Source organism: Erythrolamprus reginae, chromosome 6 (genome assembly GCF_031021105.1).
Source record: "Erythrolamprus reginae isolate rEryReg1 chromosome 6, rEryReg1.hap1, whole genome shotgun sequence".
NCBI classification, from domain to species: Eukaryota; Metazoa; Chordata; class Lepidosauria; order Squamata; family Dipsadidae; genus Erythrolamprus; species Erythrolamprus reginae.
Window position 1 is genome coordinate 55,719,114 of NC_091955.1, and position 21,203 is coordinate 55,740,316.

Sequence of the window (21,203 nt, forward strand, 5' to 3'; positions counted from 1 at the left end):
CATTTATATTTTTCTTATATTCAGAAATGTTCAATTTAGTATATCAAACCTTTTGGGGGGAAATTCCTTAGGGATTTGTAGCCTTAAAAAATAGAAATTGACACGAAATTAAAAAAGGATGGGGGGAGGGGCTTTTTGATCAAAATAAAAATATAAGTCTCAATTTTTCCAGTTCAATTTTCATATCATTATGTTCATAAATGTTCAAACTAGTTTTCCAGTTGAAAAGGTTTTCAAAAAGACCAAATTCAAGTGCCTAAAAAAAATCATTTTGGTCCGGGTCTATATGACCCGAACAGACTAAGTGTGACTTTTTTTTTGCCTAGAAAAAAAAATTTTCCCCCACCCCCACAAATATTTTTTTGATGGTCAGCATTGTTAAATTGAGTAAATGAATGCCTAAGATTTTAAAGAATATTTCGGATTTGGAGCATAAAAAAATAAAAAGTGAAAATGGTTGCAAGCAGCTGAGGGGGGGGGGGAGGCCTTATTTCTGATGTTAAAAAACCAGTAAGAATAATTTTGTTCAGTTCCTTTATATTTTTCTTATATTCAGAAATGTTCAAGCTACCAATCCCACACCAACTTCAGTAAAATAGAATGCATTTTGCAAGCAAAACTATCCATAAATTGAAAAAACTTTCACAAAAACGGGGGGGGGCGTGCATTATATCAGCAAAATAAACCAATAAGAATTACTTTTTTCATTTCAATTTTCATATCATTGTGTGCAGAAATGTTCAGACTACTTTCCAAGTGAAAAAAGCTTTCAAAAAGACCAAACATAAGCACTGCAAATGAAGAGTTTTCGGTCCGGGTCAGGGTGACCCGGGAACAGAAGATTTGTAACTTTTTTTGCCCAGCAAAAACTAAGCCCCCCACCCCCCAAAAAAAATTCTCATAGAGAGAACCCCTGAAATGATGAAACTACATGAAATTTCAAGTTTCAGATATGCAGGGAAAATTTTTTACAGGGACTCAAACTTGGCTTCGGGTCACATACGACCCGAACAGAACAGCAGGGTTGTTCAGTATAAGCCACTGCTTAGGATTCTGAAATCTGAAATGGTATATATTTGCTCTTTTGATAAGGAAACACATTCCTCTTACTTGTTCCAGCAATAGTTCATATGGGTACCGTAGGTGTATACATATTTAGGGACAATGGCATTTACACCACAGAAAGGACATGCCATAAAAAATTCTTTGGGGAGAAATTGAGGGGGCGGAAAATGTGTGTCATCATAAGAATTTTCTCAATGCCCCTTTGCTACTGTACAAGAAAATGTTAATGAGGGGCTTATTTTTTCAGCAGGAAAACATTTTTCCCCGTTTATGAAGAACTTGTTGAAATGGTTGTTTCTTTGTGGGCCAAGTTCATTTCTCATGTGGTGGCTTGTAGTCACTCTGTCTGGGGCAACAGACAATTAACAATGGTTAATATTTGAAAGGTACAATATGTTCTGTGTAACCAGGCTGCTCGTTTCCTTTTCCTAATAGCTTGATTGCTCTTGCGGGTTTCTGGAAGATTTTTATTTACCTAATTAGACTGCAAGAAACAATGTCATTAATATTCAAACTCTGACACATTTTGAAAGTAGAAACAAAAGTTAAGCCTTAGTAACCTATTAACTGTTCACTTTTTAAAGGTCAAAGTACTTGATTTGAGCATCATAGGAGCAAATTTAGACAAATGCTCTGCTCAGGGTTGCAGATACCCATGCACCCATTAACACTTTACCAAATACTCCATTCTAATCCTTTTAAACAGTAAGCTTTGTCCAAAGAGCAGTTCCCTAATTTTCTCCTACAATGATTTTTAATTGTCCTGAAAATCTCTGGGCAGATTGTGGGCTGGGGTTTTTTACTTTTATTTTTTGTGCAGAAAGACTGGGTCTACTATTAATACAGATGGCTAAGTTATAGTTCTTTATCATTGCTTGCTGGTTACAAAAGATTTAAGGAGAGTAACCTAAATGTAATTTATTAGAAAAACACAACTTTTAATTTATTTGTACTTTAGGCTTTGAATATTTGGTGATGAAGCCACTTTGCAGGAGATGGTTATTTTGGATTTTTTTTGAATGGGGCTCCTTTAATATGCAAAATATTATTAGAAGTTAAAAAACCATTAATATATTTTTTGAAAAAAACATGCAACTAAAAGTCAGATGCTTTACTGCTAGCATACGGCATATACAATATAATCAAACAGAAAAAATATTTTCTATTCATGTTATATTCATTTATTTTTAGGTAAGACCTTGCAAAATCACTAGAATTTATAACACACATAGTATTTTATCATTAATCAATAAACTGTATAAGTTTTGATTGACTGATTGATCAATTAAATAAGTTCTCATGAGACAAAATAGCACGAAAGGAAAAACATACACTATTCTACCAGACATACATTTTGAAACGGCATTGCCCATTCCTTTACATGTAGCGGTATTATAACTATTGTTACAAAATGAAGCCCTATAAATAGCAGTCCATGAGATGAAATAATTAAATCAATGAAATTTTAAATAATTACAGCAATTGTTTTTGGAGGGCTTTAATGCCAGCAACAAATTACTTTAATGATTTATCTAGGAACAGGCTCAAAACAAAATTATAATTATTCTAGTAACTTTTAGATTGAGTTAATTTAGAGTTGGTGAAATATTTATAGAAAAAGTAAACATGGTTCTTTATGTTTAAAGTTCTTGCCTTTGTGTGATGACTGAAGGATTAGTTAATATATCAACATTATACTGTAAGCACCCCTGTGTACAATAAGGAAAAGAAAAAATTAATAATGCTACTTTGATATATGATTATGAAATTTTAAGCAAATAAATTTTAAAGAATTAAATGACAAAAAGAATCCTGCTTATATATTCTAGAAGATTCTTGCTAATTAAAATACATTCTCCTAATTGGTATGCTTTTAAGAACAACATAAAAGCATCAGTTTCTGATGAGCAACTGCGACAAACTGACATCCCTCTAGAACAGGCTGTCAAACTCCCAGCCCATGGACTGGATGCATCACACACTAACCACGCCCATGCCCGGTTTAGCGAAAAGGAAAAAACGCTGCCATGACAACATGAGTTTAACATCCCTGCTGTAGAATATAGAGAAAAACTGTTGCTTAAAACAGCACTCGAATGTGGGATTCAGGCTACTGAAATCTCTCTGGAAAAAAAGGACACATTTTAACATTATCCGTATGTACTCTGGACAGCTATTTTTTTGTGAGCATGTGGCAGGAATTGCCTTTATTGCAAAAACTTATTGCCTTGCAACTAAGTTTCAGGATCCCATCATTATAGCCACTAATGTTGCCTATATTTGTTGTCTATATAATCATTAAGGATCAACTTTTTAACACTTTGGATTTTTTTTTTGGCTGTTTCTTAAAGATTGGGAAACTTAAGAATGTCAGGTTTTATTAAAATCACTAGGTGAGTGTTCCTCAAAATTATAATAAAAGTATAACTGCAAGTTTAAAGACTTGTATAATGTTTTTGAATATACAACAAAAGGATGATTAGTTTAGATCAATGGTGTCAAGCTCAATTTCATTGAGGGTCACATCAGAGGGCCAGAGGGAGGTGGCCAGGGTGGGCATGGCCAGCTTGACATCACTCATCGAAGCTTCGTTTTTGGTCACAACGGCCCTGTTTTTGATTGCAACAATCACCTGCAACCCTCTGCCAGTGAAAACAGAGCTCAGGAAGGCTCCCGAGCTCCATTTTTGCTGGCAGAGGGTTGCAGGACACCATTGCAGCTGAAAACGGAACCTGGGAGGGCGAGCTCTCTTTTTGCTGGTAGAGGGATTGCAGGCTGGTCCTTTGTTGTTTCCAGGACAGGCCCGTGGGACAGATCTAAGCACCCTGTAAGTCAGATCTGGTCTGCAGCCTTAAGTTTGACACCTCTGATTTAGACCATGGGGGTCAAACTTGCTGGGTCATGTGACATTTTGTGACATTTTTTCCATTTGCGGAGCTTGGGTGTGCGTGGCATGACGCATCTGGCCCATGGGCCTTCAGTTTGACGCTCCTGACTTAGACTTTAGAAAGTTTTAAACAGATTAAAAACTCAGACTTGATTCAAGACTTTGAAGTTAACTGAAAGGATATTTCCCATGGAAAAATGTTTATACTGTACTTCGAAAGAACTGAAGATTTTGTAGGATAGATATGGCAGGGCACTACAGTGCATTCAGAAAGTATTCAGACCCTCCTTCAGTTTTGTCAAATTTGCCTGACTCTAGAATTCATCTTTTTCTCACTAATCTACTCTGGATCCCATAAGGACAAAGTGAAACCAAATTTTAGAAATGTCTGTAAATTTATTTTTAAAAATCCCACTGAAATATCAGGTACAGCACAAACATCACTCAATGGTTAATTGGCTGAGTCTGAATTACTTTGATGCCCTTAAGAAGATTTCTGGTAATAGGAAATTGCTCCCGACCCTCCTGGCCTTATGGAAGGCTGTTAAGACCTAGCTTTGCCAGCAGGCCTGGGGTCATTGATAAATTTGATACCATCTTGATCCGGCCACTAAAGTATGAATGTTTTTTAATGCATTTTTAGACTATTTTATACTGTTTTTATATGTTGTATGCCACCCGGAAGGAGTTGGTCAGCTTATAAGTATAATGAATGAATGAATGAGTGAATGAGTGAATGAATGAATGAATATGTTTATTCAAAATAATGAATATGTCTTTATTGATATGAATCTTTTAACAAATAATTGTCTTTGCTCCTCACAGAGACAACCTAATGATCAGGAAGGCAAGCTAATCATAAGTGGTAATTAAAAAGAACTATTGCTGGAAAACTTGAATCAAGAAACACAAATTTGGAGGTGGGGGGAAATTGTAGTAAATTTACCTTTTTAAAATCTTTTCATGAAGATTTTATAATAATATTCATTATTTTTTATTTCATAATTGAAGGCATAACCCAGGATTCAGGTTAGGGGATTGATTGATTTATTTAAATTTATAGGCTACCCTTCTCTAAATACTGTAGACTCATTAAAAAACACAATTATAAAAATACAGTTTAAAACCGCAATATAAACATTCATATATCATTCGTTCATAGCTACAGGCCGGAGCAGAGTATAATGCTCAATGGTCCCAGGACTGCCGGCAAAGCTGTGTTTTTAATGCCTTTCGAAAGGGCATTAGGGTGGGGCCCATGTGAATCTTAGGGGTGGGTTGTTGTTTCCAGAGGACCGGAGCTGCCACAAAGAAGGCTCTTCCCCGCGGCCACGCCAGCCGACATTGTTTGGCTGATGGGACCTGGAAAAGGCCAACCCTATGAGCTTAGATTGGTCGCTGGGATGTGAGAGGCAGAAGACAGTCCTGCAAGTAATCTGGTCCTAAGCCATGTAGGGGTTTATAGGTAATAACCAACACCTTGAATTTAGTACAAAGATGTCACTTTCTTGTAATATTCTCAAAAAAGTATTGCTAAATATTGTGACCTGCTAGCTGGCAGAATCACAAAAACATCAAAAACTTGCTCTGCTCGTTAAAGATTGCCAATTTTATATGTGTCACAGAATAACAAATTATTGGGAGAGAGGTGGTGGTTTTGCCTACTGTAGATTGTACTTGTACTTTGAAGATGAAGAAATCCCATAGTATTTTACAGGAAGAAATGATAACGTTTAGAACCCAATAGCCACTTTACAAAATCCACCATTAAATAAGAGAAAGACATTTTTCTTACTCTCCGTCAGTCACATTATCAAGTGTTTTATTAAAGAATGGAATAAGCCTTTTTTCTTGTTTTGCACTCTAGTGAGCAAATGGTTTTGACAACATTATGCAAAATTTGCAGTTCACTGAGTGGATAATATTGCAACCAGATGTTAATACTACATATTAAGCTATTGTAGCTAATAATAGCCTGAAATATTGGTGCAAATTTGGATAGTGGTTATTTTGCTAATCTGAGGGGGGAAGTTTGTAACTACCTTTCATTTCAAGTACAAATGTGATAAGATGTATACTCACGTACTACAACAAACTTTCAATGTACCATAATCAAACACATCAGTGTAATTTATTTTTTCTACCAATCATGAATTCAGTCATATGGGCTAAGACAGAAATTGAAGACAAACCGACAGGAATGTACTGCATACCTTTTATTAGCAATCAGCTGGACTTTAGGAATAATGTTATGTTTTTGAATACTATCTATTCCTATCTACTGTGGTACCTCTACTTAAGAACTTAATTCATTCCGTGACCAGGTTCTTAAGTAGAAAATTTGTAAGTAGAAGCAATTTTTCCCATAGGAATCAATATAAAAGCAAATAATGTGTGCAAACCCATTAGGAAAGAAATAAAAGCTCAGAATTTGGGTGAGAGGAGGAAGAGGAAGAGGAGGAGGAGGAAGAGGACAGTCGCTGCTGAAGGAAGAAGGTGAGATGAGGGGAATCAAAAAAAAAAAATCCAAAACTTTAAGGCCTAAAAAAAAAAAAAAGAGGGACTCTGAGGCGGAGCACACACCTTCCATACACCCGGTGAGAGGCTGCCTCCCATATACTGTGCCAGAGAGAGAAACCCAGGCGGGCGAGAGGGGAAAACCTTCCGCTTCTTTGACCAAAAGGCAGCTGCTGGTGCTGATACCTGCTTCCTCTTCCTTCCCATGCTGAAGGGCTCTCCTGTTCTCTCGCTCGCCTGCTTTGTAGCCGGCGCCTTTCCTTCACTGTGGTGACTCCTCGGTTTGGCTGAAGCTTAGTTGATCCGTCAAGGGCGAAGCGCCCCCTTTTGCCTTTCTGCACCCAGATGCTCTGGGAGGCAACCTCACACTGGGTGTATGGGAGGCAGAGCAAGGGAGTCACCATAGCGAAGTGGTTTATTACCTCTCCAAGCGCCCAGAAAAAGGAAAATGCTTTATTTGCTCTGGACTGCCAAAGCCTCCTTAAGTGCCACCGAAAGGCTCCTCTGGCAGCCCAGAAAAGCCTGAGATGGCCGGGATTAAAGGGGGAATGGCAGGAAACTGGCGGAGCCTTTGTGCCGCTGTCAAATTTCCTGGGAAATTTTTCTGGGCTAAGGTTCTTAAGTAGGAAATGGTTCTTAAGAAGAGGCAAAAAAATTTTGAACACCCGGTTCTTCTCTAGAAAAGTTATTAAGTAGAGGCGTTCTTAGGTAGAGGTACCACTGTACATACAAGGCTTCAAAAAAACCAAAAATAAAACCTTTACATATTTTTATGTTTATATTCCAAATGCATAAATATGAAAATAGAAAATATCCAAAAAGACATGTCCAGCAAGGTGAATCATTTGTAAAGTAATCATTGTCCTTCACTAATTTTTATGATCTATACAAAGACTAGCAGAATGGTCCAAAATAATTTGAAAGATCGTATGTGGGATGTTCAATGTTTGGATTAAATGTTAAAAACAGATCACCCTACAGACCTATTTTGTAGTTCACTGGTTCCATTTTTAAAAAGTTCCCAATATTAAAAAAAGGAGAATTTTAAGCAGGTTAAAAACAAAGCGATGAACAGAAATTGGACATAAATTAGGAGACATTTTCTATCTGGTTTTTCCTTTCATTTTCCCATTGTCTTTTTAAGTGAGCTTGCTGATGCTTTGAACCAGCGGTCCCCAAACTACGGCCCGGGGCCCGGATGCGGCCCGCTGAGGCAATTTATCCGGCCCGCAGCAGCCCACGAGATTTTATCAATAGATATAATAAGCTCCCGAATCTCCTGTCAACTCACCGCGTTCTGCTGCTGAACGAGGAGGCGGTACAGAGGCAAGGGGCGGGGATGATAGGAGGGAGAGAGAGAGGGAGAGAGAGAGAGAGAAACAAAGAGGGAGAGAGAAAGAGAATGAGTGAGAGAAAGAGAGAGAGACAAAGAAAAAGAGAGACAGATAGAGAGGAAGAGAGAAAGGGGGATAGATGGAAAGAGAGAGAGAGAGAAAAAAAAGAGAAAAATGAGAAAATGATGGAGAGAAAACGAGGGAGAGGAAAATGAAACAAATGAGAGAGAAGGAAGAAAAGAGGGAGGGAAGAAAGAAATGGAGAGGAAGAAGGGAGGGAGGGAAGGAAGGAGAAATGGAGGGAGTTTGTTGATTTAAGTTTAAATTACTTTATTACTTTATTATTTACTTCTTTATTTTAAATATTGTATTTGTTCCCATTTTGTTTTTTACTTTAAATAAGATTTGTGCAGTGTGCATAGGGATTTGTTCAGGGGTTTTTTTTATAGTCCGGCCCTCCAACAGTCTGAGGGACAGTGAACTGGCCCCCTGTGTAAAAAGTTTGGGGACCCCTGCTTTGAATAATAATATATACATGTGTGAGTTCCCTCCCATATTTGGATCTGCCGGGTGACTTGACAGAAAAATATTTAACTTTCCCCTGGCTCAACTGATAAAAATGAGTAGAGCCTGTGGCCTAGTGGTTAGAACCTTTAACTCAGGTTTGAATCCTATGTAAAAAATGAACCCCACCCTTTTGCAAGACAATCCCTGCAGAGGCTTTCAGTGCCATCAATGTACTAGTTGCAGCAGTTTGTTCCTTTTTGCTGCCTCAATGAGGATGACAACTTTAATGTTTTGACAGCAAGGTGATGAACAAAAGTGAACATGAAGCAGCAGGCAGTGGCATATAGCTCAGTTGGAGTTTACTTATTTAAAAATCCCCATCTTACAGATGCTTTAGCACTTTTTTGAACTCTGTGGAACTTTTTGTGATGCAAATGCTCTCTGAAATAATTGTCTTGTGCTAACATGCTCTACTATGTTGCTTAATGATTCATCTTGCCACTGATTTTGATACTCAATACAGGTGAAACAATAACCACAATAAAGCTTATCATCAAGAGGCTGGAAAAGCTTCAATAGAAATTTGGTAGCATTAACAGAAGCATCAATCAGTTTCTAAGCTTTTCTGTTTTCTCTGTTCTCTCTTTTTAAAAAGAAAGGGATTTGATAGGGATTTGGGAAACAACTGTAACTAGTTAACTTTCCTTTGAGAAATAAAAGCAGGAAATATGATCCAGTTATTTTTTCCCTCTTCTCCAAAATTTATTATATAGCCTGTTTGAATGGATCAGGCAGTAAAAGATGTGTAACTGCTGATCTTTCCTGACTGCTATAGCAGCCAAGGAAATTAAGTTGGTGTGAAGTAGTATAGAGAAAAGGATAGCAAAGGTGTTTACAATTTTAAAACAATATAAGATTCTGATGAGAAATAACACTGTTTGGTAGGAAAGGAACATGAATTACATAGAGCTTTCTTAGGCTTTCTAAGGAAACTTTGCTCTTCCTAAATTAAAAAGAAAAGAGATGGCTATCTTAAACGGTTTATATACTACTGTTTCCCAAAACAGTCATTGGGGAGAGGAGCTACATAAATTGATTTCTATAATGCAGTGATTTTCAACCTTTTTTGAGCCGTGGCACATTTTTTACATTTACAAAACCATGGGGCACATTGAGGGGCGGGGGGGGGGGGGGCTAAAAAAAGCTTGGACAAAAAAATTCTCTCTTCCTTTCGCTGTACAGTATTTCTCTCTCTCCCTCTTTCTCTCCCTCTTTTTTCTCTCCATCCCTCTTTCTTTCTTCCTTCTTTCCTCTTTTTTGCTCTTTCTCTCTCCCTCACTATCTCCCTCTGTCTTTCTCCCACCTTCCCTCCCTCTCTTTCTCTCTCTTGCTTTCTTTCTCTTGCTTTCTCTCTCTTGCTTGCTTTCTCTCTTTTTCTTTCTCTCTCTCTTGCTTTCTTTCTCTTGCTTTCTCTCTTGTTTTCTTTCTCTCTTGCTTGCTTTCTCTTTTTCTTTCTCTCTCTCTTGTTTTCTTTCTCTCTGAGCTTCGCGGCACACCTGACCATGTCTCGCGGCACACTGGTTGAAAAACACTGCTATAATGGGTATGGAGAAATTCGTGAAGATATCTCAAGGACTGCAGAGCAAACCAAGAAGCAAATCATGAATTTGCCTCCTGGAAAATATGCTTTGTGATTGCTCTTCGAAAGTGGTTCCTATCCATCCATGCATCCATAAAGCATCTTTTTCCACTGGAAAACCTGCTGTTACATTCCTTTGGATTTTTGGCTACTGCAGACTTACTACTGCGAGTATTCTGAGCAGAGACTGGTTACAAGCGGTGTGCCACAAGGGTCTGTTCTGGGCCCTATTCTTTTTAATATCTTTGTGAGTGACATAGGGGAAGGTTTGGAAGGGAAGGTTTGCCTATTTGCCGATGACTCTAAAGTGTGCAATAGGGTTGATATTCCTGGAGGCATCTGTAATATGGTAAATGATTTAGCTTCACTAGATAAATGGTCAAAGCAATAGAAACTGCAGTTTAATGATTCCAAATGTAAAATAATGCACTTGGGGAAAAGGAATCCTCAATCTGAGTGTTGTATTGGCAGTTCTGTGTTAGCAAAAACTTCAGAAGAGAAGGATTTAGGGGTAGTGATTTCTGACAGTCTCAAAATGTGTGAACAGTGTGGTCGGGCAGTAGGAAAAGCACGTAGGATGTTTGGCTGCATAGCTAGAGGTATAACAAACAGGAAGAGGTAAATTGTGATCCCGCTATATAGAGCGCTGGTGAGACCACATTTGGAATACTGTGTTCAGTTCTGGAGACCTCATCTACAAAAAGATATTGGCAAAATTGAACGGGTCCAAAGACGGGCCACAAGAATGGTGGAAGGTCTTAAGCATAAAACTTATCTTTGCAGGGGGTTTTTCATTGCTCTAACTTGCTCTGAGTAAGTTTATTTCCAGCTCTAATCAGGTGCTAACAATGTTCCCAGCTCTTACCGGCTTGCAAGCTCTTTCATTATTACTCTCTGCTAAGAATCTTTTCCAAACCATGTCTTTGATTTCTTTTTCAATCTCTATTTTCTCCAAATATTTATTTCCAGCCCTAACCACATGCTAACGATATTCCCAAGCTCTTTCATTGTTACTGTCTGCAAATAATGTTTTCCAAGCCCCAAGTCTTTGCAGACCCCCCCCCCCCCCCCAATTGGTCTAACTTGCTCCAAATGTTTCTTTCCAGCTCTAAAAAGGTGCTAATGATGTTCCCAGCTCTTACTGGCTTGCAAGCTCTTTCATTGTTACTCTCTGTGATGAATGTATTCCAAACCCTAAGTCTTTGCAGGGTTTTTTCCATTGCTCTACTTGCTCAGACTGTTTCTTTCCATGTGCTAATGATGTTCCCAGCTCTTACTGCCTTGCAAGCTCTTTCATTGTTATTCTTTCAGAATAAAGGTTTTTTTAAGCCCTTAGCCAGGGGATAAAATAATGTGCTGAAGCTGACCAGACTAAGGATGCTAGCCAGAAGAATACCTGGGAAACAGATTATTTTCCCTATTTTCGTCCTCAAAAACGAAGGTGTGTCTTACACTCAGAAAAATACGGTAGGCAAAATACATTTTCTGCACAGCTGCAGTATTATAATGCAGAGTTTTGGGCTATGCTAATTATGTCAAGGGACATGGTAGTTCAATGGCTAAGATGCTGAGCTTGTCAATCAGAAGGTCGGCAGTTCAAGGGTTCAAATCCCTAGCACCGCATAACAGAGTGAGCTCCCATTACCTGTCCCAGCTTCTGTCAACCTAGCAGTTCAAAAGCATGTAAAAAGTGCAAGTAGAAAAATAGGGACCATTTAGTGGGAAGGTAACAGTGCTGCATGCCCCTTTGGCATTTAGTCATGCTGGCCACATGTCCATGGAGACATCTTTGGACAGTGCTGGCTCTTAGGCTTAGAAACGGAGATGAGCACTGCTCCTAGATCCGGAAACGACTAGCACACAGGTGTGGGGAAAACCTTTTAATTATGACAAGAATAATTAACTATAGAAACACAGAGGATATTAGATACTAAGAAAAAAACAATGTATATATATATATATATATAAATAAATATTTTAATAAAATATATCCAATATTTTAGCAATGATCTGTTAAAAAAATCTTACAAGCAAAATCTTACAGGCACTTTTTATTTGTGGAATTCATGTACTACCATTTTTTTACTTCACTTCCCTGAGAATAGATTAATAAGTATTCACCAGCATTTATGTTGTTTCTTCTTCCAGTCAGACCAAATGTAACATTTTTCCTTGGTTTTGTAAGCACTCTTTTAATTTATCTTCAGTTAAAGTCAGGCGCTGTTCCAAGATTGAAACTGTCTGTTAGGAGAAAAAAATAATGAACAATATTAGATGCTTGCTAAATGTATTATTCATTTTTAATCCATTCACAAAATCAGAACTGCAGTAATCTTAACTTTTCTAAATAGATTAGGAGGTCTGAAATATTACTTCCCTAAAGACTCTTTATTATCAAGTCATAAATTTGGATACATGCAATACAGAAATTTAATGCCTCATATTCTTATAATTAAAAAAAAATAAGAGGGGAACAATAAAATCTGCAATATCATCTGTATATTGGTATGGCAGGATCTCTATACAGGTATAGCAGGACGATTTGTGGCAGTTAGAGTCAAATGTAAATTATAAATTATAATTACCAGAATGGAGGTGAACTAGCTTGTTTGATCTTAGGCAGTTCTGGAAGTGAAATTTCTGAAAAGCTAGTTCTCTCCACCTTAAGTTGAGAACCAAATAATAATATTTGGTGCTGAATCCCATGAGGGATTTTTGAGATTTTCCTACTACCTGCAAGAACAGCATGCAATATGATTTGTGTACAGTACTCCAGTTTGAGATATGGGAAATTCACCTCTTTATATGCACTTGGAAGAAATATCCACTTAAAGCATAGAACTCTTTGGATTTGAACCTATAAATATAATTCTTTCAAATGTTTATATGAAGCTTTGTATGTTTTTTGAAATAAAAAGTGTATCTTTTCAACATGTCAATGAAACTCATTTCTAAATAATTGGTTAGGATGCAAATCCCTTAAAAATTGTTTCCTAGGAAGGGCATTATTGAAAAGTTTAATCCATTTATGTATTTCAGTCCACCAATAAGTCTGTCAAAGAACCTGGACCACATCATGAGAGATTAAAAAGTATTTTCTTCCAAAAAGACTATTTATATGTCTATATCTTTCTTTTGTTACATTTATCATTTACAGTAAGTTTCTTTCAACAATCAGAATCAAAAATAGAGAAATTACTATGTAAGGTTTTCTATCTGAGGCACTAAGCCATGGGCAAAATACATTTATAGCTATGCTTCTCTTTCTCTTTCTCTTATAAGAATCAAGGGAAAGTGATAACAATATGTAAATTTTCTCATACAGTACTATAAAGGGAAGATATCTTGAACATAAACAGTAGCTTTTCTAATGATGAATTATTCTTGGAATCCTGACACTTTTACAACTATTGTGTAAATCTTCAGTTGATGTAAGGATATTGTCTTATTGGGGATTTTTGTTCTCCCCGTCCATTATCAACATAGCTGCTTTTGCAGATAAATGGCTCTAGGCTCTAGGATATGCTCAAAAAAGGCACCTTGGAAAAAAAATAATATGCAGACAAAAATCACATCAAAATATATTAAAAAATAACATGATCACATTCAATAAGACTCCTTCACATAATAGGACATTTGACTATGTCTATCACCCACTCTAGCCATCTCCATTTGCTATACTCAGTCATGCATTTATTTAAATGGATGGTTGGATATGTTGCAAACCCAGGTTAATCTATAATTGGAAGACAGACTACTGAAAAGAATTGCTTTTCAGTGATCCCATTCTAGTCTCATCCATTACCAGCAACTTCAGTTAAGGTTACTTAAATTAGAAATAAGATACTCTCTGTAGTGTTCTCTCATTTATGATGGAGATAAAGGTAACCTTGAGTCTCAACGTCCGAGAAAAAAGTGTGGGGCACTTTTGGTGGGAATCACATCTTGTGCTAGCTTCCAAACAATGTACAATCATTTCTCAATGTCACTGGTTTGCCCAACATAACTGACAGAAGCAAAGGAAATACAATTACAGGTTTACTGGCTGTCCCAAAGTTCCACGAGCCCATGACATGAAATGGCATAGTGACTGTAGGATGGAAATGTTGCCTTTCCTAGTTCCTCCCATTATAAACCTTCTGCCTTTTTCTGATAAGAAGGTGCTCTATATCCCAGAATGAACATTATCAATGTGACAGCCTTGTTCTCATTTTGTCATGCATTCTGCCATAGTTCAAACTTAGCTCTCTTTCTGATTCTGTAGATAAACTGATTTTATTCTAAGTTAAGGGAAAGCATATTAGGTCATTTCCTTCCTTATCCTTTGTAGCAGCAATCCTTTTCCAGTAGCTTAAATCTCTTTTCTTTCATTCTGGTATAAGTGACAAGTATGCCAGTGTATCAGCAGTAGCACATATGCCAATAGATGAGAAACACTCTCTTAAATTGTATGTGAATGTTATTTATATTCTATTCTAATTTGGAAAAAGGTCGCATATGCCTTCATATGTGACAATAAGGATCACACAAGACAACTTTAAAAAGTGTGTAAGTGACCATTCATGTGAAGCTGCTCAATTTGGAAGCACTTACTTTATTATTTACTATATAGAGAGGGCTAAGAATTTGAAGGTTCCTTCAGATACAAAGCTGATGAATTCATCTACAGATTTGATATATTTGAAGATTTGAAAATTTTGAAAGATAGGCAGAATGAATGTTGAATGAAGTGTTTCAAATCTGGATAAAACGAGCCGGGGTGGCGCAGCAGGTAGAGTGCTGTACTGCAGGCCACTGAAGCTGACTTGTAAATCTGAAGGTCAGCGGTTCAATCTCATCACCGGCTCAAGGTTGACTCAGCCTTCCATCCTTACAAGGTGGGTAAAATGAGGACCCGGATTGTGGGGGCAATAGCCTAGCTCTGTTAAAAAAGTGCTATTGCTAACATGTTGTAAGCCGCCCTGAGTCTAAGGAGAAGGGCGGCATAAAAATTGAATAAATAAATAAATAAATAAATAAATAAATAAATAAAAGCCATATGTTTGAGACCCCTTCCCACATTTGTTAAATTTAAAATATAGAAGGAAATTTAATCTATTTTAAAAGAGTTCAATTTCAAAACAGAACTATAATACAGAGGTGCAGGTATACTCACAATTGTTAGAACATCTAATTGCTCCACAATGTGTTCTAAGGCATTAGTCACTACTGATGAAATGCCCACAGACTCATTCCTGGTTCCTGGTTCAGCCACAGTGTGCATCATTTCCCCTTTCACATTTCTTTTTAACTTTTCTGGAGAAGGTAACATGGAAGGATGCTGGAAGTCTTCATTGTTCACCCCATTTTGGTGCATAGACCTATGGGCTACAGGTGGATTTGTTCTCAACTACATTTCCGGAAGAAAACAAAGCATATTTGTGATAATATCTTTAGCTTCATATGAAGCCATTTTCTCATACTAACAAACACATCTAATAACAGGTGTTAGTTCAACTACTACTTTTCTACTCCTGATTTTGGACAAACATTAGATTGATCTCAATCTTCTATTTTGCTTGTCTCATTTTTTCAAAGACCTTGAGCAACTTACATTCTTTTTTGTTTTCTTCTTCATTGTTTTGACACGTGACCTGGTATCGAAAGATCCATAGAACTAGTTTAGCAATGTGTTTCCCCTTCTATAGCAGGGATCAAAATCTGTGGCTGTTCGCAGTTTGTTCATTTACAACACTGGAAGCATTGTCAATGATGGGGAATGCTTCAAAAAGAGCATCTACTAAAAAAAAAAAGTCTTGCTTTTATAGAATTTCCTACCCCTTCCTCAAGCAATTTTCAAATCTGAAAAATCTACTCAGAAAATTACAACCCAGCCTTGAGTGGTATGTATGGAGCATCTGCTGTTTAAAAAAAGGAACAGAATTGTTTAAAAACTTCACTGGGCATGTCCAAGCTTAACAGTATTCATGGATGACAGAACCTTGTAGGTGCCATTTTACCACTAACGTCTTTGAGGTATACAAAGGAAGATTAAAGACATAAAATTTAGTTCCTGTAAGTTAAATGATAAGATTTTTTTTTAAAAAAGAAACCTCAACAGGAAATTATTGCTGTCATCTAATTCACTATTTAAAGAGAACAAAGTACATTGTTGTCTATTAATAAAGGATATCTTTGTTAAATACAGTGAGCTGTGTTTACATAAATACATGCAAAACTATGCATAAAATAATTGGCATTCCATGAGAGCAAGTGTTTACACTTACAGGATAGGAATAGTGAAGTATCTTTGAAGCCCAAATTTACAGAGAAAGGAATGATGTAATCAATAAGAATCTTGCAGATAAAACAAAATGACCCAAAGTTATATTATTATATTAAATACTGCTGTAGTTCAAAGAAAAAACACCCTCCACTTAAAAATATATCATTATATCTATATACAATATATATTGTATATATATATAGTTATATATGGTATGTTTGTGTGTATATTTGGTTTTTAGTTGTTTTATTAAATTGGATTTTTACATGTTGTTTTTTATCATTGTTGTTAGCCGCCCCGAGTCTGTGGAGAGGGGCGGCATACAAATCCAATAAATAAAAAAAAACAAAAACAAACCGTAAATAAAAATAAATAATAATACATTTATAAATTTATTTTAAAATGTCACATCCCCTCCCCCCAAAAAAAATTTGTACTGTGAAATGACAAATTTTTGGCCACATTTTTCATAGTAATGTATCAAAGACAGTTTTATCATTTCATGAAGAGATATATTTTATATTGATATTTACATGGTAATGAGTGTCTTAAGTGCAAAAGGGCTCTGACCATCCTATTTTTAAATACATGTTTTTCAATGCCATGATTCATTGCAAAGGCTATCTAGAAAAGATTTGTTTATCATGAGATATTTATTTATTTATTTATTTATTTATTTATTTATTTATTTATTTATTTGTTCAATTGGTATGCCATACAACTCCCTAAGGAATCTGGGAGTCTCACAAGAAAAAAGAGCAAACAGTATTAAAACATTTTTTAAAAGGAACAATTTAAAAGACAATTCAAAACCCATAATAAAACAATGTGTATCTATGCCTGAATTTGGATGATGCATCATCTGATCAATGGCCCCAGGCCTGCTGGAAAAGCCAGGTCTTTACAGCTTTCCAAAAGGCCAGAAGGTGGGGGCAGTACAGATCTTAGAAGGTAGCTGGTTCCAGAGAACCAGAGAAGCCACAGAGAAGGCCCTCCCCACGGCCCCGCCAACAAACACTGTTTAGCTGACGGGTCCTGGAGAAGGCCAACCCTTTGGACCTTTATTGGCCGCTGGGAGCTATGCGGTATTTCTGTAATTGCACAGGAAGTGAAACTCTACAGGGTAATCTGTTCAATTAATGATTCTTACTGTTAGGAAAATCCTCCTTGTTTCTTGCAGTACAAGTTCTCTCTGACTGTGACTCTCTACTGAAATGCATCTTGTTAGATAGGGCCAATGTTCAAATCTGTCAAGATCCTTCTGAATCTTAAGTCCACCTTCCAAAGTGTTGCCAATTCTCTCTTGTTATATTGAACAATACTGGGCCTAAGATCTTGTTCCATTGAGGACTACATGCCGAGTGCAGCTGATCAGCCAGCTGTGAATTCGTCTGGTCATTGTACTGTCTATCCCACATTGTTCTGTTTTACCCATTGTCCTGTCTTACCCATGATCACTTTATTTATAAATGCCAACAAATATGCTTTTTTGTTATCTTTTCAAGAATTTCCCCAGATACTGATGGTCAAGCTGATTGGTCTGTAGTTTCATGGATGTACTTTCCCCCCTTTCTTGCAGACTATATTTCAGGAGCTCTGAAAGATTTTGTTCAATAGTTCAGAGATCACATCTGCCAGCAGTTTCAGTACCCTGGATGTAAACCATCGGGTCCTGGCAATTTGAACTCATCTAAAGTGTATAGTAAAGTTTTTAAAACAATTTCTTACCTACCGTACTTTGATCTGCGTACCTATTCTGTCTCCCACTGTGCTGCTTTTAATGGGCTTAATTTTTCCTTTTGCATAAAGGCAGATGCAAAGAAGGAAATAATAAACCTAAAAAAAGAGAACCTAAGTTTTCAATTATACCTTTTGCGCCTCTTCTTTGTAAGTTAGCTTTATTTATTTCTTGCTAGCTAAGGATGACAGTCAATTTAAATTTAGTAAAATGATGGCATCAAATAACAGCTACTGCTTTAACACATCCAAGAACTGCTTTATTTGAAGTAAAATTTATTTTTACCTTTGCAAATATTACAGCCTCTGCTTTTTTATATTAAGCAGATGTTTTCCATGATCATTTCATAACTAACAATTCTTTTTTATATGATCATGTCAGTTGAATAAGATGTTATTTTCACCCTTCAGTAAAATAGTCTGGTTAAAGAAAAAAATAGCACACATTCAGAGTCTAAAATTGTCAAAGGTTCTGAAGTTTCAAGGTGAGAAATTCCTTATCTGGCAGTCAATTCTAAATATAAATGCTGCAGGAAGGCAGGAAAGAAGGAAGGGAAACATATAGGCACTTTCATAAACTAGAAATATTCTTGTAGAAAGCACAGCTGCTAAAAATAGCAATACTACCTCTAGAGAGAATAAAGAAATAAATATATGAATCCAATCTGTGAATGGAAACGATTAGGATTAAGAAGATAGTCCCACCTTTGCAAGCAAAATAAAAACTATTTCCTTAAATTTGCAACATTTGTTTTTCAGACTATATTGTATATACAAGAAGCATTGCAGATCTTACAATAAAGCAACTTCACAAAAATGCAGAGTTCTCTTACATCCATACCAGACTGATGCACTAGCAAAAATATTGTATTTTTATTTATTTTTCAAATCTCATAGCTACCCATCTCACAAAACAAGTGACTCTAGGCAGAGCACAACTAAGCTAAAAAGCAATAATTAATAAATATTATTAATTATTAAGAGCATTAAAGCTAGAAAAACACAGTTAAAAGGAAACAATAGGCAAAGGACTCTTAATAATAATGGAGCCACTTCACACTTTAGCAGTTCCCTGGAATTGTCAGGTCTGATGCCACAATACCGTTACCCCAAATAATTTATTATTAAGTTAATATTTTTATCCCACATTTATTTTATAAATACGTCAAGGTGGCGAACATATCTAGTATTCCTTCCTTCTATTTCCCTCACAGTAACAAACCTGTGAATTGAATTAGGCTTTAAAATCTCCAACCAAGCATCAAAATCTCACCAGTATCATTGTAATTAGTAGTTTCCTGGCTATTCAAGAATGGACTTGATTGTTACAAAAAGTGATAAACTTTACTGAAACTGAGTACAGTTTGTAGATGAGATACTAGTCATAACAAATCAAAATATGTCACACAACTTGATGGTCATAAACCTGACCAATTTTTAAATTATTACTAAATACTTTTGGAATATGCTGAATTAATGCTGGGGGAGGAGGGGAAATGGATTACAGTGCAGTGTTCTTCCTTGTCAAAATGAAAGGAAAACTAGTTGAACTGTAAACTCACTTCCCCCCAAATATTCGGGGGGGGGGGATTAAGAGTGAGTTTTTCCATTGTCTCTGCACTGCTGACACTTTGAACCAAAATGCTCAGACTTTCATAATACTATTTTTATTTGTTTGGTTTAAAAAAAGGGGGGGGGGGGTTATCCTAAATGCCTCCAACTGGTGGGAGAAGTAGGTTGCGGCTTCTAATCCTGAAAAAGCTGCCTCTCCCTGACAACAGAAGTGGGAATCATTTTGTATGATCAATGAAAGAACACCCTGTCCTGTCCATACTGTTTGTATTGTTTTTGTATATAGTTTTGTATATATACTCAATAAACTTTATTTAAAAAAAGAAAAAAAGAAAAAAAAGAAAGAGAATCTAAAATAATGGCCATGTTTACCTAGTATTGAAGCATTTCAGCATTATCAGATTATTTTTAAGACTATCCTCATCTAGACAATACACAAAAAGGAGAGCTGTCAATACCTACCGTAACATGCATGCAAATAAACCGGCAATCTTATGACATTTACTAAAAATAAATATTACTGACTTTAATGGGATTTACTTTTAAATGTGGTGTACAGTATAACTACATTCCAGTCTTTCCAGCTTGTTCACTTTCAAGTGGAAAATTTATTTCATATTTAAAACAAATCTTTAAATTAAAACACTTTCCCCCCCAAAATAAGGAATACATAAGCTATTTTTTTAGTTTTTCAAAAAATTTTTTTTTTGCCAAAACAGTGGAGCAATTATCTGCTCAACATGCCATAACTGCCTATGAAGCTTTTAATTTTGTTGAGATATGTGAAATTACTTTATTATTTTTCCAGTTAACACTACAACCACTCTCTTGAAAATAGAAATGAAGCACATGGTATATATGTAATAACATACAACTAAAAATATTCTGAAAAAAATATCCATGTATAGTATCCAATAATAACAATGTGTGATTTATTTGATGTAAGGCATACAAATTAACACAAATCTCAGAATAAGTAAATATAGTTTATTAATATAGCTGGCAGGGCAAGCTACGCATATAAACAGGGAGCAAATTGATGTTACCTCATTGGGTAATGAAACATCTGCAAGCAAACAATCAATATCAGAGAGCACCAAGAATTTTGTGGTTCAATCCCAAACTACTTATATTCTCTTCTTTTGATAAAATTTCTTTTAAAAAAATTAATCTCTCCTAAAGCTGCAAGATTATTTCCATTTTTCTTATATTGAACTATTAGCATTGGGGAAAAAATCTTGTACTATTGTACATAACTTTGGGAAAAACCTATTCAGCAATGTCCCTGAAATTAGGGACAAAATTGCAATTCCAACTATAATTTATCAATATGGCTTCCCTTACTGACCTCAACAGTAAGTGTTAAAATAGTGCAGGCAAGCTAAGTTCTCTGATAGGGACTTTAGAAAAAATGTACAAACAAGTATTGCCCTAACACATGCGTGCACACACACACACACACACACACACACAGAGTAAGGTAACTTGTAAATGGCTCTGTGATTTCAATTTCTTCCATGAGTTTAAAGGTTCCTACCGAACCTGCTGGATAGAATAAAAATCAATCAAAACCAACCAATCGAACAGACAATCTGCCATATTTAAGTTTAAAACTGGGCAGTTACAGATTTACAGAACTATAGATAGCTTGCTTCATTATACTTATGAACTGGCAAAGAT

General features: G+C 36.2%; 1 protein-coding gene across 5 annotated transcripts in view; it reads right to left on the reverse strand.

Moving 5' to 3' along the window:
* POC1B (POC1 centriolar protein B) overlaps window positions 1-21,203 on the reverse strand; it is an 82,930-nt gene that overhangs the window by 16,745 nt on the left and 44,982 nt on the right. For 3 of the 5 annotated variants that reach the window (XM_070755800.1, XM_070755804.1, XM_070755803.1), the window contains 2 exons: window positions 15,105-15,338; window positions 11,911-12,190 (listed from right to left, as the gene is read on the reverse strand). In XM_070755800.1, coding sequence (XP_070611901.1) covers window positions 12,098-12,190; window positions 15,105-15,338 — 327 coding nt within the window. In that variant the 3' untranslated portion in view covers window positions 11,911-12,097. Of the gene's footprint in view, window positions 1-2,223; window positions 2,775-11,910; window positions 12,191-15,104; window positions 15,339-21,203 lie in introns of those variants that run through there. The other 2 variants (XM_070755802.1, XM_070755801.1) reach the window with 2 other exon arrangements.